The sequence below is a fragment of the Vombatus ursinus genome, unplaced genomic scaffold (assembly GCF_900497805.2).
Source record: "Vombatus ursinus unplaced genomic scaffold, bare-nosed wombat genome assembly UNPS02014789.1, whole genome shotgun sequence".
NCBI lineage: Eukaryota > Metazoa > Chordata > Mammalia > Diprotodontia > Vombatidae > Vombatus > Vombatus ursinus.
In genome coordinates, this window is record NW_020954567.1 from 18661131 (window position 1) to 18677485 (window position 16355).

Here is a 16355-nt window from a genome sequence, read left to right on the forward strand (position 1 = left end):
CTTAGCATAATCTTTGAGAATCACTGGTCTAAATCAGAGGTGTCAAACACACGGCCCACAAAACTTTGAGTGCGGCCCAAACCAGATTAAAATGTAATTGGGAAATATTTAACAAAATAAATAAAAATACAGTAAGACACAGATAACATTACATTTTAAAACTAAGTCAATATTTGGCCCGCAGGGATCCTTAGGCACAGCTTAGTGGTCCCTGTTTCTATCTGAGTTTGACACCAGCTGGCTAGACCATTTTGTTGCCTGCATAACAGGACCTTTCCAATCCCGTGTATTTATAAACAATATAACTTACTGACCCAGGGGAAATATGGGAGAAGGCTAAGACATTCTTTTGGAGTAGTCAAATTTTCATTTATTTGAATTTTATAGCCCAATTATTTGGTTGTACATATTCACAGGATGGGATAAAATGACAGAAACCATATTTCTGTTGTTCTGCAGTAACAAATAGGAGAGAAGCTATTCAAAAGCTAACCTCTGTGTAGTAAATATTTCTGTAAGGAAGACTTTAATCAATTGTAAATGATTTTATAAGAAGAGTCAAGTATTAATGATACATCTATTCATACCAATATCCTAGAATGATAAGCAAAATGCTCAACATGAGCTCCAGCAATCAAGATGGCTTACTAATTTCTGAACTGTCTGACAACCTTTAGAGACAGAGAGAGACAGACAATCCTTTTAAAATCAATCTCACGTACTTAGTTTGGGATTTGTTGTTTTATCTATCATCTCCCCTTTAAGTATAGTAATACAAATTAGATTTCATTAACAATATAGTTCCCAGTATCCCAATCCCTTAAAGTTAATTAACTACTTTATTCTACCCAGTCTACTAATATTAGCCAATATAGATATGTCCTACTTTAAGACAAAAGGATATTAATGTGAACTTACACACATTATGGGAAGATTACTTGACCTTACAAACTATTTACAATAAAGAGATCCCTTCCAGCTTATTTAATATATTAAAAAATTTTAAATTAGAGAAATACTGAAATTTTGAAAAACTGATTTTCTGGAAAATATGGTAGAGCCTGGATTGTTATTGAGAGCCTGGATTTGAGTCCCAGTTCTGTCAAAAATTAACTACATGACCTAGGGAAAGTAACTTAACCTCTCCAGGCTTTGGTTTTCCATCTTTAACCAGGAATTAAACTAGACAAATGTCTAGGAATCCTTCATCCTATAAAATGTTATGATGCATTATTTCTTGAGTACAGCAAGGCATCATCCACTGAAGTTCCATTGAGATGGTTCACTGTGGTTTGGGAAATGACCTCTGTGCTCTTAAGACTATGTAAATGAAGTTAGAAGAGTAAGCTAGTAAACTCAGGCAGCTTTTATCAAGTTGCAAATGTTCTCAGCATTGCCCAGGAACAAAATGAAGACTAAGCCTGTTATCTCTAGACCAGCCTAAGCTTGGAGAGGTTCATCACCAGAAGGGTGACCACCAGATAATAAAATATTTTAGTTACAGAAGCTCTTTAATGACCTCTACTAAGTCATAAGAGATTGCTGGGCACATATTAGCACAGGAAATATTTATTTTCATGAAATGAGGATCCTTGAAACACTACAAGACTCACCTAACATACTGAAAAACTGTTCTAGGCTACATTCTAGTAAGATCAATATGCCACAATTTCAAGTCACTTTATAAACACAAAATTCACCATCCATGATTTTTTTAAACCAACTTCTCTTCCTAATAAGTAACAGACCCTGTACTCAGAAAGTAAAAAGGATATTTTATCATTTGTCAGAGCATGTCCTCAAGAATACAGATAATGGAATTGTCTACAAGGCTACCTAAAAGTCTATGGGAAAATAAATTATATGCTGAAAAAACAAACAAATAAATATACCAAAAAGAAGTTGCCTTTATTTGCTAAATGTTAAGGATGTTTAATTTTAGCTCTTCTGATACTTATATATATTAATGGCTTTCATCTATTTAACGCTTTACATTTAGAAGGTATTTCGGCACATATTTGATGCTTACAATATTACCACTATTTGGAAGCAAGTAGTGTTGGTGTTATACTCATACAATAGGAGGGAAAATTGAGGCTTGGAGGTTAAATATGAATTATTGACTCCAAAACCGCACAGTCATTAATTGAATCCAAAACCTAGATCCAAATCTAGATCTTCTAAGTGCAGAAGATCTAAGATCTTCTGTTTCTAGCACTCTGCCTCTTAGCTCACATGAGGTGTCTGTAGAGATGTCTTACCTTTCCATCTGTGGTGGTATTGATCCTGTAGTGGTATACACGTCCCTCGTACCTAAGCGAGATGGATAATTGCCCTGGGCTGCTCTCACTTTCCCGCACAAGGAAGCTGCCGTTGATAAGGCTGCTAAGCAGATATTCTGCTGCACTTCGGGACACTGGCCCATGGTACCAGGAATGCTTCTCCAGGCTGTTCACTGGGGTGATATAGTTGCTTGGCACCCACCCCTGCCCATTCTTAGAGCGTACCTCACTCCACTCACCATTCTGGTTGTAACCTAGGACTCGAAGCTTCTCACCTAGACAAAGATTAGCAACAAAGAAGTGCTTAATAAGAAACTTTAAAATGAAATTAAAATTTGGTGAAATCACAATCTGATTTATTAACAAATTATGCACACTGGAAAAGAAAAGGAACTGACACATAAAAGAGAGAAAATTTAAAATTTGAGGACCATAACAACTGAAAGCACAACCCTTTGATATCACTACAGAATAACTTAGATTTTAAAAAAGAAAATTAATCACTAGGGCAAAAATTGGCAACCGTATGAAATGAGTGACCTCCACGTTCTTTCCATTATTTTGAAAGATCTGTGACTTCACTAGTATGGGTATTTTCCTTTTCCACTAATACAGATTCTATTCCATTAGCTGCCAGCGCCTTCCGATGAAGAGCCTGTCTACACTGGGCTAGGCTATTTTTCAGGAGACAGATAAGCACTATACCACTGAGTCTGTATTTTGACAATAAGATGGACTCTACTGGTAACATCTTTAAAAATTTTAGTCTCTCTACAACACAATGAGGCATCAAAGTAGGGTTTGGGATGAGGGTTCTAGTTTCTTGTTCTGCTAAATTTACAAGGAAATCCTTGTGAAATGTTTTCATTTACGGAAATATGGGAAGGTATAAGAATAAAGAATTGATACTTTACTGCAATATAATCTTAATTCCAATGGAAAGTTTTTGATTACTTGTACTTCATCTGAAATATCAGAATTATAACATTTTACCAAATGACACAAAAATTATTCAGGACTTATGTAGACTTGCACATATATGTACAGTATAATATCTGCTCTGTGGCATATAAGAAAAAATATAAGTAGATATGCAAATTGTAAATATTTTATCCATGGGTTTATATGCAATACATATGGATACTCTTATTGATCACTTTTAACAAAATGTACGAACATGCATACAAAATTATTAAGGGATATCACAAAAGTATTTGCTTCAAGCAAAACTGAAATCGCTGCTATTAGTATTAACGAAGTTATGAAGGAAAACAATGCTTCCTCTCTACATGTTCTTGTTACATTGTTTGCCAAATAACAAGCGTGTAATAAATGGCTGGCAGTTTTTTGTGGGTGATGATTAGAGTGATAAAAAAAAAAAAATCAATTAGAAGCAATGCTGTGCAAAGAATCAGAAGACCTGGATTCAAATCCTATCTCTGACATTTATAGAATCACAGAATTTAAGAATTAAAAGATCCTTTTAAAATCTAAGCTAACAGGCTGATATTGTCAAGCAGCCGAGGCATTACTATTTCCAAAGTCCAGACGGACAAGATGCCAGGCCCAGGAAGTCCTGAAACTCTTCTATGAAGATGATCAGATCCCTAGACTCTGTGTCCTGTTCTGAATCTAGGAACTTCAGACTCACACTCTGATCCACAGAAAGAATTTGGATCATTTATGGGTACCTTTTAAAACTTCAGTAACTGCTGCCTGAGGAGATAGTGAGACCTTTGGCAGAGTGGTTGGTGTGGACAAATCTCAACCACTGCCAAACTATAATGTCAAAGTATCGTATTGCCTGAAGAGAAAAAGAAGAGTACCACATTTATGCCTGGCTCCTCAGGGATGTAATTCTCCTGAGGACTGCTTTAGCTGCATCATGGAAATTTTATAATATTCCATTACATTCTTGTAGCACAATTCAATAAGCCTTCTTCTTGTTCCTTGAACATGACACTGATTCTTCATCTCTTGCCTCTGTGCATTTGCCCTGGCTGTCCCTCATGCCTGAAACGCTCTCCCTCCTGGCTTCTTCTAAATCTCAGCTAAAATCCCATCTCTGCAAGAGGCCTTTCCACATCCCTCTTAATGCTAATCCCTTCCCTCTAAGATTTCTTCAGATTTGTATGTACACAGTCATTTGCATGTTCCCTTCCCCATTAGAGTATGAGCTCCTTGAGGCGAGGACTGTCTTTCTTTACATCCCCAGGGCTTAGCACAGTGTCTGGAAAATAGTAGGCACTTAAAAAAATGACTGTTGACTGACTGACCTGAAGGTTACTTAGTTCAACTCCCTTATTTTACAGATGAAGAAATCTGAAGCTAAAGATAATCAGAGCAGAGTGGAAAGCCTTTTCTCTCAAACTCCACTGGCTCCAGAGTGAATGGATCTGGATTCAAATCCTACCCTGTATGATTGGGCAAGTCACCTACCCTTCCCTGGGCCTCACTTTTTTCATCTGTAAAATGAGGAGGTTTAAGTGGATAACCTTGGAGGTCCCTTCAAGCTTTAGACTTCAGATTCTATGATCACAGTGTCATTCTTATGAGCTATGTAACCAAGGGCCAGTCACTAAACCTCCAAGTCTCAGGTAACTTCTTACGACTTCTACTTGGTGGGATCTATATTTGTGGAGGAACTCCTTCCACTGAGAAAATCACAGATCCTTGAACATATTGATGAGAGTTATAAACTCTTCTCCCTGTAGGAAACATGAAGGCATAGTTCTTCTAAAAGAAACCCAGAACATATTAAGTCCTATTAAGCACATTTAAGACAAAATATACTAGAGGTGTCAAACTTTCAGCTTGTGAAACTTCAGAGTGCAGCCCAACTAGATAAAAATATAATTGGGAAATGTTTAATAAAATGAATAAAAATACAATTATAACAAAGATAATGTTAATTTGTGGTTTACTAAGTCAACATGTGGTCCCTTAGAGATTCACTTCTATTTGAGTTTGATACCACAGTTACAATCTCTCTATACATCATCATCATCATCATCATAACAATAATGGTGATGATGATGATAATAAAAATAGTTAAAATTTATATAGTACTTACTCTGTGCCAGGCACTGTGCTAAACCCATTACAATTATTATGTCCCTTGATCCTCACACGACCTGGGAAATAGGTGCTATTATTATGCCCATTTTAGAGATGAGGAAATTGAGGCAAACAGATCTAGTGACTTTCCCCCCAAAAAATCACACAGCAAGTGTCTGAGGCTGAATCTGAACTTGAATAGTCCTGACTCTAGGCCCCATGCTCTATTCATGGTACTTCTTAGCTGCCATGGATGGATACATTCTGTGTATTCATTCGGAATCCTATAATGAGTGACTTTTACTTTGTTCCCTTCCTAGTGCCAAACCATGTGCCAGGAACTGTGCCAAAGGCTGGATGACGGTTACTATTTACTTCATTTTTTACCTCTACAATGGAAACAAACTACATCTCATTTTGAGAAAGTTTCTAAATGAAAAGCCTTTCTTCCACCTTGCTCATTATTCTGCCACTAAGTGATAAAGATATGTATCATTTAGGTAACAAAAATCACCTTCTCCAAGTTAGGATTCAATGGGGGTGGAAGCATATTAAGTCAGTTTTCTTTATTTCTCTGAGGCAAATAACAACAACATTATCATATACAAAGACCATAATTCTGGTTGTATTATTATTATTATTATTGTCATTAACAACGCATTATGTATTTGTATATAAGGGTTTAACTTCTTTACAAATGTTCTCATAAATACATCATTTATTCTTCAAATCAACTCCTTGTGACGTCGGCAAAGCAGGTATTATCTTCATTCTGCTGGTGAGGAAACTGTGCCCTAGTTAAATAGTGGTACAGCCAGGCCCAGGCTCAGGGGGAAACTGAGGAGTAATGGGAGGTACTCTAGGGAAGCGAATTAGAGTTCTACCACTCATTAACTATGCAATCTTGGGCAAGTCAAATGACCACTTTGGACTTTGATTTCCTCATCTCTAAAATAAGATGGTTTTCAAGGTTCCTTTTTAGCTCTTAAAGGCTAAGATTCTACGAACTGATAACAATATTTTCTGCATCAAAGTGAAAGGGATAAAAACTACCCCCATAACTGTACCTTTGGTGATGCTGAGTGTGTTGTCACCACTTGCAACAAAATCATAAAGTGCAACAAAGAGATTGGGGTCACTCTCAGTGGCTCCAAGCAAATTCTCCTTGGAGCTCCACCTGATGGCTTCGTTCAGTGCCTGGGACTCAACTTCACAGCCATAGGGACGGTGCAGCGCTTCTGAAAGACACAAAAAGGAAAGGACATTTTACTTCACATGCAGTGGCTAGACAATCACCTGAATTTAGGTACACAATTTCTGCCATTTCTACGAACTGAGGAAGCTCAAGGATGGGGATTTTAGGGAGAAAGAGCCCTGTGTCCTTACCAGTATTTAATAGGTAACCTATTAACATTTTAGGCATGCAGACTGCTTTTTGCAGCCTGTGTGTAATACGGTGGCCATAGATAAAAATGTAAAATAAGGTTTCAGCTCTGTTTTCTATTCATCCTCTAAAACTTCTTCCAGCTATAAATCTAAACTATGATTCACCAAAGTTAGAAAAGTTAGCAACATGGAAGATTCACTACTTTCTTAAAATAAAACTGTAGGAATTCCAGAAATGAAGAGCTAAAAATTTTATTAATCACAAAACGAATATTTTTAAAAGACTAAAGAGTGTGTGTGTCTGCGTGTGTGTGTGTGTGTGTGTGTGTGTGTATAAAGTGCTTCTTTTCCTCAAAAGACAAATCCCAGGAAAATTAGTAGAGAACCTTTAAGGTAAAGAATTATCACAAAGGCCCCAAATGGCTTAGATCTTGTATTTGCTACAGAAAAAAACCAACATTTAAAAATCTAGATATGAGAACGCCTAAAAATATCTCTATTACAAAGTACCTTGATTCAATGCAAGAAATTTATGACATTTCAACGGTGTAGTCATTTTATATGAGTCAATTAAAAGCACTTCTTGATCGCCAGGCACCACATGGATATTAGAGTTGCAAGTATAAAAGAGATCCTGCCTTTAAGAAGAGTATATCCTACTGCTAAATAAATAAAGTATGTAAAAAGATATAGTGATTTGGGGGCAGTTAGGTGGCACAGTGGATAGAGCACCAGCCCTGGAGTCAGGAGGACCTGAGTTCAAATCCCACCTCAGACACTTGACACTTACTAGTTGTGTGATCCCGGGCAAGTCACTTAACCCCACTGCCTAGTGCTCCCCCCCCCCAAAAGATATAGTGATTTGGGCACAAGGCAAAACTGAGAAAATCAAGAAAGGCCTTCTAAAGGAAGTGGCAACTGAGCTGAACCTTGAAATTAGAATGCATGAAAACATCATTTCTTAAGCACTCATTATGTGCCAAACATTGTGTTAAATGCTAAAGATCCAAATAGAAAAGGCTAGATAATTCCTGCTCTGAAAGAATTCACACTCCTTGGGAGAGACAACCCATAAGAGAAAGTTCAGCTGTAGGACGAATGTAAAACCTCAGATCTGGGTACAGTATTGGGGAATATAGTGGGTAGGTTTACTTTAGTAAGATGATGACAATGATGGGCCTGCAGGGCATAGTAGAAACTGAGCAGATAATAAGGCCTGATGGTTCTTCATCTCACCAGAAGGAATGGACTTGATGATTCCCATACTGTCTAAGCTATGTGAATAGTCAGGCAGTCCAGATGGGGTCTGGGTTGCTTGGTCTAGGGAGGCTGGGAGAAAGGAGGGGAAGGAGGAGAAGCAAAGGAGGAAGGGTATACCCAGTGGTGGCAGGGCTTCTCATCACCCTGTCATCCTGGATGGGTTTTAAGAGGCAGAGCATTCTAGACATGAAGGTAGTAGCCTGTGCAAAAGAATAGAAATAGAAAATGGAATATCATGTAAGGGGAATAGTGAGTAGGCCATTTGTCTGGAACACAGAGTAGGAGAGGAAAAATGTGTAATTAGCCTGGAAAAATTGAGGGAAGCCAGATTATAAAGGGCTTTAATTACTAAATGATTTCTAGCAACTAGTACAATGCCTGGCACAGAAAATTAATAAATACTATACTAGAGCCAATAGCAAGCCATTAAAATTTCTTAAATAAGGAAATGACATGGTCAGATCTGTGCTTTATTTAGGAACATAAATTTGGCAACTATGTGGAGGACTGATTAGAGACGAAGCAGGGAAACCAATGAAAAGACCTGGACAATAGTGTGAACTAGTGTGGTTATAAGTAGAAAGAAGGAAGTATATGTAAGAGACAATGAAGAAGGAGAATAGACAAGAATTGGCAACTAGTTTTGGAGATGAGAGTAAAATATGATGAAAGGCTGAGGCTGACCCCTTTTGAACTTGAATAAGTAAAAGAATGGTTCTTTCCTTGACAGAAAAAGGGAAGCTAAGGGGAAGGTTGAGATGAGAAGAGATAATAAGTTTGAAACTGGACATGCTGAGTTTGAGGTGTCTACAGAAAATTCAAGTAGAGATAGTTTCTCATTTCTAAGTGTCTGCTAAATTATCTAACTCAGAAGTGAAATGAGCACTGGATATATGGATGTGGAAGTCATCTTAATAGATATCATAGCAGAATTAATGGGACCTGATGAGATAACTGAGAGAGGGGCTGCAGAGAGAGACGAGAATAGAGATAGAGAATACAGAGAGACCAGGATATATCTCTTGGGTACAATTACACAAAGGGGTCAAGAGTGGTTGATAATTCTAAAAAGGAGGTTGGAAAAAAGTCATTCCTACAGGTAGGAAGAGAACAGGTAGGAAGGAGTAACAAACTTCACAAAAAATCAGGGAATAAAGTATCCAAAAGAAAAGAGTGGTCAACAGCTGCAGGGAGGACGAGAAGGATGAAGAATGAGTAAAGACCACTGAATTTAGCAATAAAGAGATAATTGGTGATTTGGGGAGAAAAAAGGATTAGTTAAGTAGTGGTGGAAGCCATATTGCAAGGTGTTGAAAACAGAGTATAAGGTAAGGAAATAGAGGCTACAATTACAGACAGTTTTTTCTTAGAGATTGGATATGAAAGGAAGGAGAGATACAGGATAATTTGAAGAGAGGGTAAGGTTATATGATAATTTAAGCACGGGAGAGATCTAGTTACTAGTTGATAGGTAGAGGTTGAAAATTACAGAGAAAAAGAAGCATGACTGAAAGGGAGGGCTGTCAGAGGCAATAAGAAAGGATGAGATCAAGGGCTCAAATAGAGGATATTGGAGTAGCAAGGAAAAAAGGTCATAGTCTGAGAAACCCAAGTAAAGGAGGAGAGGACTAAAATAATGAAGTGATTTAAACTGAACTAAAATGATGCGAACTAAGTAGAGAGAACAGAGCCATTATGGAGGTAGATTATGGAGGCAGATTTGACAAGACTTGGCAAATGAATGGATGTGTGGACAATGGAATATTATGTACAGTAATAAATGATGAATATGAGGGATTCAGAGCAAGATGGGAAGATCTTTATGAAGAGTGAAAAACAGAAAGCCAAAAGAATAATCACAATGACAATGAATCACAATGTAAATGAAAAAATTACTAAAAGGAAATCAAAATTAATAACTGAAAAACCAAAAATTTACCTCTGCACTTAAGACAGACAAGTAGAGAACTCCTAGGACAGTGTGTGTGTGTATATATATATATATATATATATATATGTGTGTGTGTGTGTGTGTGTGTGTGTGTATGTATATGTGTATATGTGTGTGTGTATGTATATGTGTATATGTGTATGTATATGTGTATATGTGTGTGTATATATATGTGTGTGTGTGTGAGTGTGGAGAGAGAGAGAGAGAGAGAAAGTGTGAAACAGTCACTATCAGGTATTTTTTTTTGTTTTTCCTTGTCTCCAAGGAGGGATTGAAATGACTGTGGTATAAAGACAAAAGGCATCAATAAAATGTTTGTCTTTTAACAAAGACCTATGTAAAGTAGTACTGAGCCATGGAACAGTGAGAGAACATGAATTTTTATTTTTGTTTTACTATTATCCATGTGATCTTAACTAAGCAAGTTATTTAATTTCTTTACTCCTGTTCCTTCATCTACAAAGTATAGTCAGGAGGTTACTGTTAAAGTAACTTCTATTTCTGAATGAACCTTTTGATCTTAAGTTTCTAATTCCAAAATGTTACTTCATTTTTGCAACGAATTACAGGTAGCAACAAATATAGAAAATAAGCAATTTCTCGGTACAAAATATTTACTGTAAAAAGAGCCACAGATTTTTATAAGTACTCTATTTTTAAGCCCTAATTTTAAATAACATTCTTCTCCTCCACCCACTTACTTCCAACTATTGTAGGAGGTTATGTTGGGGAGAGAGATAGTTTAATTAAATAGAAAGGTCATATTTACTTCCTTCTTTCCACTCCCCCCCTTCCTTTCCAAATCATTCATGGTCTCTTTCCTGTATAGCCAGTCTGCATAGGAAATCCGTTCATAAATCTTCACTTCACCTAACTCTGAAAACTAGACAAAATAAAAATTAAAGGGAGAAAAATCCTAAAAGTGACTGAAATTTTAAAATGAACACAGAAAGTATCTCTTAAATCATGAATAGTAAATAATAGATTTAAAGCTGGAAAGGACCTCAGGAAAAAATTGAGGTCCAGAGAAGTTATGATTTGACTAGGGTCATATGCATCAGTAGTAGAACCAAGACTGAAGTCAGTTAACCCCAAATCTAGGACTCTTCTCTGAACTAGGGGGCTTGTCTCTCAAATAGAGAAAGAAAGAGTTGAAAAATGAGAAACTAATTAAGAAAAAAAGAATTCAAACAAGTAAGTAGGAAAAGCAACCAAAAGTCATCATTATGTCTAAGTCATTTCCTAGGGAACTTAAAAGAAAAAAAAAAAACAACAACAAAACAAAACCACAGACATGTGTCTGTTTGGTTTAAATGTATCCTGCTCAGAAATAATTGGTTAGATTACATAATTTTTGTCATTTTTTTAATCACCAATTCTGTTAAAACTAAAGTTAGGTCGCACAGTGAATGACAAATTGAAAGATTTTATTCTTCATCTATGGCAAAAAGAAGACAAGTTTTGTCAACACATTACTACAAAGCTAACATTGTAAAAAAAAAAAAGTTATCTCAGGAATTTTTCTACTGGTACACTCCAAGAATACAAAAGAGAAAATGAAGATAAAACATATTCTAGTGTGTGTGCGTGTGTGTGTGTGAAAGAGAGAGAGAGAGAGAGAGGGAGGGAGGGAGGGAGGCAGGCAATTGGGGTTAAGCGACTTGCCCTGAGTCACACAGTTAGTAAGTTTTTATGTGTCTGAGGCAGATTTGAACTCAGGTCCTCCTGATTCCAGGGCCCATGCTCTATCCACTGTGTCATCCAGCTGCCCTGATAAAACTTATTTTTAAAGTAATAGCTGCTTTCATTAGGTAATTTTAATTAAGACACAACACAACTCAAACCTGAAGTTTAATTTTATTAAATCTTTAAAACCTCCCTTTTACCTATCAGTGATGCAGCAACAGCTGTGGTTAGTCATCATCATCTACTAAACTTCCATGAAAGAATTAGAAAAACAAATTTAAGAATTTTTGAGATATATTATATATATATATATGTACACACACACACACACACACACACACACACATATTTTAAAGTCTCAATTACCACCATCTGAGACACTTTTTCTATCAGGTTTGAGTAACCCATAGGATCTATGCTGTAAAAGTGCTTCCCTTCACCACATTCTTTTAGAGTCTCTGTTTAGTCATATCTTGAGAAATTATATATAACAAAGAATCCCTAAAAGACAGTATGACCTTTCACCTATTAGCATGTTATGCAAATTTCTTCATATCTGAACCATTATCTTGAAATGCTACATATTTTAATCTTAAAAAATACCAAAAACAAAGCCAGAACTACAGAAAAGGTTCTCATTAAATCAACAGTAAATATTATAGTGCAAATTATTCAGAAATGTCACTTCACACTGAGACACTGCCACTATGGCCACTAATCCAATCCACCTTTCCTCCTCCTCAACCCCATGCCCACACTTAGACGGAGATACCTGTCAAGTTGGGTAAATTAGTTTCTGAAGCTTCATTGTACAGGCAGCAAAACAACTTGTCTTGTTCTTTGGCATAACTACTAGCAGGTAGCAGGACTGTCCCAAGAACCATACTCTGCTCAAAAGCACAAAAGCCAAGCTTCTGAGTGCAAGACGAAGCGTTAAAATCCCACTTCCTGACTAGTAAGACCACATTCCTTGGGGCAGTTACTCACACATTCTGAAAGCCAAGGAGAACCAATGGAAAGAGAAATACTTAAAATTTTCCAAGTGGGTGGAGTGACCTTAAGGAAAATAAATATCTAGTGCCAAACCTGTTGATTAGCTGGAAATTGAGTCAGGATGGAGTGACTTCAAGAGTTCCGAGTTTAAAAGATATATTTATACACATACATATGAGTAACAGTTTACTGTTAGACATGTCAGGATTAGCACATAGAACGTGGGTTCATTCCAGAGGCATTAGAATGGGGAGGTAGAGTGGGGAAAAGTAAGGTTTCCTTGGAGAAAACATGTTTACTGTAAAACACTACATACACAAAAAAAAGATTGCCCAACAAGATTCATCTTTTACATCATCCAAATTTGTTCATGAAACCACAAGTAAAAAGTGAAAAGAAATATTTAAGATCTGATTCATTTGCACAAGAATCAGAAAACTATCAGCATTGTTAAAAAAGTAAGGAACCTAGCTAATATTCTGGGTTTATTCCTCACATTGATGCCCAATTATTAAGTAGAAAATGAGATGAGTTAAAGATAGTTATGAAAAAATTTATTTTAAAATTTTCAAAGGCACAATTATACCTCTTTAATGTAGCTGCTTATTAGGTCATTATGTAAAGCACTCTACAACCACCACATCAGTTAATCAACTAACATTTTGGAGATGAAGGTTTTGTATTATTAACCCCAAAGAGAAAAAGAGGGTTAAAGAAATCTACAGATTAGGCTATAAAAATTCCAACTTCTATGTCAAATAATTTTCTCTTACTTCCTGAGGTCTAGGGTTATGTGATCTATATTCTACAGATCTGTACATAAACTAATTCTGTTTCATGTTACCATTACACATCACTTCAACAATCTACCAGTTAAATGACTAATAACTTAGACTTATAATAAGGTGGCAATTTAAGTTATAATGACCTGAAAGCAGTAACTTTCAAGCTCTTTCACTCTGAGAACTTACTGAAGGCAATCCTAAGCCCTTATTCCCTGGCATCCCTTCATATACAAAAAAGAGCAAATTAGAAAATGTGCAACTTGTGGTTTCACAAGAAATAGCAATGAACATATTTTTATATCACTTTGTATTTTACACATCTCCCTTTCATAGTGTTGAACCAGACTTCCTTAGACTCTCTCAGCCGGTTCTATGGTCCTTGTACCCGTAATTCAACCGTCGTTTTGAACTTGCTCCTTAGCGTTTCTATTATCATCCACTCCTCACATTTTCATAGTATTTTCAGATTTACAAAACACTTTGCTCATGCCCTACAAAGTGAGGCAATTCATGAACAGAGAGCACGTACAATTCTAGTCACAAGAAATTCTGGGCATGGATTATCCCTTCTGGTGAAAAGAATAAGGAAACGATTTCAGGAAAGCAAGTAAATATGAATGCTATGCTAGGGAATTGAGAAACTGTGTTTGGAACTATGAAGAAACTAAATTAGAAAAAACTCACAGGTTGTAGGGTTAAGGACTCAGAGAGCAATGGAATGATGATGCATAATGTCCCTGGTACTCTGTCCTGTCTAGTGAATGTGATACCCATGCATAGAGATATTAAGTAGTCTTTAATATTAATAAAACTAAAACCACTAAAACAAACTTAGTTTTCCTTCTAGGTGATATCACTACCACAGTCACTGGGAACTCTGCCATCACCAGACTTCAACCCAAGAAGCATTTATTAAGCACCTATTATGTGCCAGGCACTGTGCTAGGTGCCAAAGAGATAAAATCAAAACAGTTCCTACTCTCAATGAACTTACAATCTGCTGGAGGGAAAGACTACTTAGATAAGTCAGTCCTTGGGAGGGAGTGCACTTCAGGCATGGGAACAGCTTGAACAATGGCTGGAGACGAAATGTCATGTACAAAGACCAGGAATTCACTATATCAAACAAAGTGCAGATGTAAACCCCTCCCCCAAAAAGTAATAATCTCTATAAATATGAACAAAGTGGATGTGCAACAAATGGGGAATGGCTGAACAAACTCTGTTACATTAACATAATGGAATGTTATTATACTGTAAAGAAAGACAAGTTATAACTCAGAAAAATGTGGGAAGACTTGTACAAACCGATGAAGAGCGAAGAAAGTAAAAACTGAATAATATGCACGACTATAAAAACAACAACGACAACAAAACACCAAAGAACAGATGACAAAACATACTCTCTTCATTTTGGTAGAGAGGTAGGGGAATAAAGCTGGAGGATGGCAGCTACATATCAGCAGACACAGTTATTCTGTAGGTTGGATTCTGTGTAACTTTTTCTTTATTACAAGAGAAGATTCAAAAGTGTGTGGAATATATGGAGAAGCGATTGCAGGAAAAATAACAAAGGAATCAATTTTTGAAATGTGAACTATTATGACGCTCCCCAACTATGGCCAGTCAGTCCCTCATTGAGATATGCCCAATTAATGCATATCACTAGTATATAACTGGCCCATCCACCTAAGCTGAAAGTAGCCACAGAAATTGTCTTTCTTTTCCTTTACCTTTGCTTGAGATGCCCTTTCTTTCATCAAAATCTCTCTGCTACTAAAGATTCTATGGTTGCTTCAGTCAATCTTCCCCTTACTCCAGAGCAGGTCCAGAGGTAGTTTTATAGTGCTGGTGAGGAGGAAGAAGTTAGTGGGAAGGAGAACCCACACCTTACTCCACACAGATTACACCTCCTCATCGTTCTTTCCTTGGGTGACCATCAACACAACAATCCAGGTTTAAAGCACTGGCCTCCTATACAGTTCACTGACTCATCCATTCATTCAATAAGCATTGAATATAAAGCAAAAATCTTAAACAGCTCCTGTCCTCAGGTGGCTTATAATCTACCATGAAAGAATACCATAAACACATAATATAAAATACGTGCAAAAAAATAAAAAGAAAAAGAATGAGGGAGGCATAAGCAGGGGTGGGACTGAAAGATAGGGCTCTTTTAGGAGGCAACATGTAAGCTGAGTCTTTAAGGAAGCTAAGAATTCTTAAGAAGAGGTGAAAAGGGAGAGCAAAGACACTGAAGTTAGAACTAGAATGTGGTATATGGGGACCATCAAATAAGCCAATCTGGCTGGAGCATAAAAGTTGCTGCGAGAAAGTAATGTGAAATCAGTCTGGGAAGACAGGTTGGAGTCATTGCGAGAGGCTTTTAATTGCAAAGGAACATGTATTCTAGAAGTAATGGGGAGCCCTAGCTCTGGTCCCAGATCAGCTATGTGTCTGGGACAACTTGAATCTTCTAATAGAGATGGATCTTATTTTATCTCTTTGTGTAACTAAACACCTACTATCATGACCAATTCTCACCTTTATTTTTATTTACAGGTTTCTAAAGAAAAGAGGAGTGGTACAGGGACACCTAAATAAAGAAAAGAGGCTTTTCATTCCCTTCATTTTCTAGTTGTTATTTGCTGTAAGAAACACTTAGAAAAAAACTTCAAAGGGTTATAAGCTTTCTTAGGAACAGAATGGGTAGGGAGAAAACTGAAAGTGAGTTTTATTTTGCTGTAGTCCAAGGGAAGAGAAAAAACTCAGTAAGAAGCAAGTAGCAGGAAAGAGGGTTCTGAAAAGATAATAAGTCAGGAAATTACCTAGCTCTCCCCAAATCCCCCACAAATAATTTAAAATAATGTCTCAAGGTGAACTTTAGAGTGGCAGAAACAATTAAAAGTCTGGGTAAAGCAGTTGTCCAGCCTAAGACAACTGGGGAAGATGCTA

The 16355-nt window shown here is 36.8% G+C and overlaps 1 protein-coding gene across 4 annotated transcripts in view; it reads right to left on the reverse strand.

Annotated features, from left to right (window-relative positions):
- The window catches only part of ABL2 (ABL proto-oncogene 2, non-receptor tyrosine kinase), a 96901-nt gene that overhangs the window by 23776 nt on the left and 56770 nt on the right, over positions 1-16355 (reverse strand). For 2 of the 4 annotated variants that reach the window (XM_027868445.1, XM_027868443.1), the window contains exons 1-3: positions 12395-12514; positions 6407-6577; positions 2262-2557 (exon numbers count right to left, since the gene is read on the reverse strand). In XM_027868445.1, coding sequence (XP_027724246.1) covers positions 2262-2557; positions 6407-6577; positions 12395-12506 — 579 coding nt within the window. In that variant the 5' untranslated portion in view covers positions 12507-12514. Of the gene's footprint in view, positions 1-2261; positions 2558-6406; positions 6578-12394; positions 12515-16355 lie in introns of those variants that run through there. The other 2 variants (XM_027868444.1, XM_027868442.1) reach the window with 1 other exon arrangement.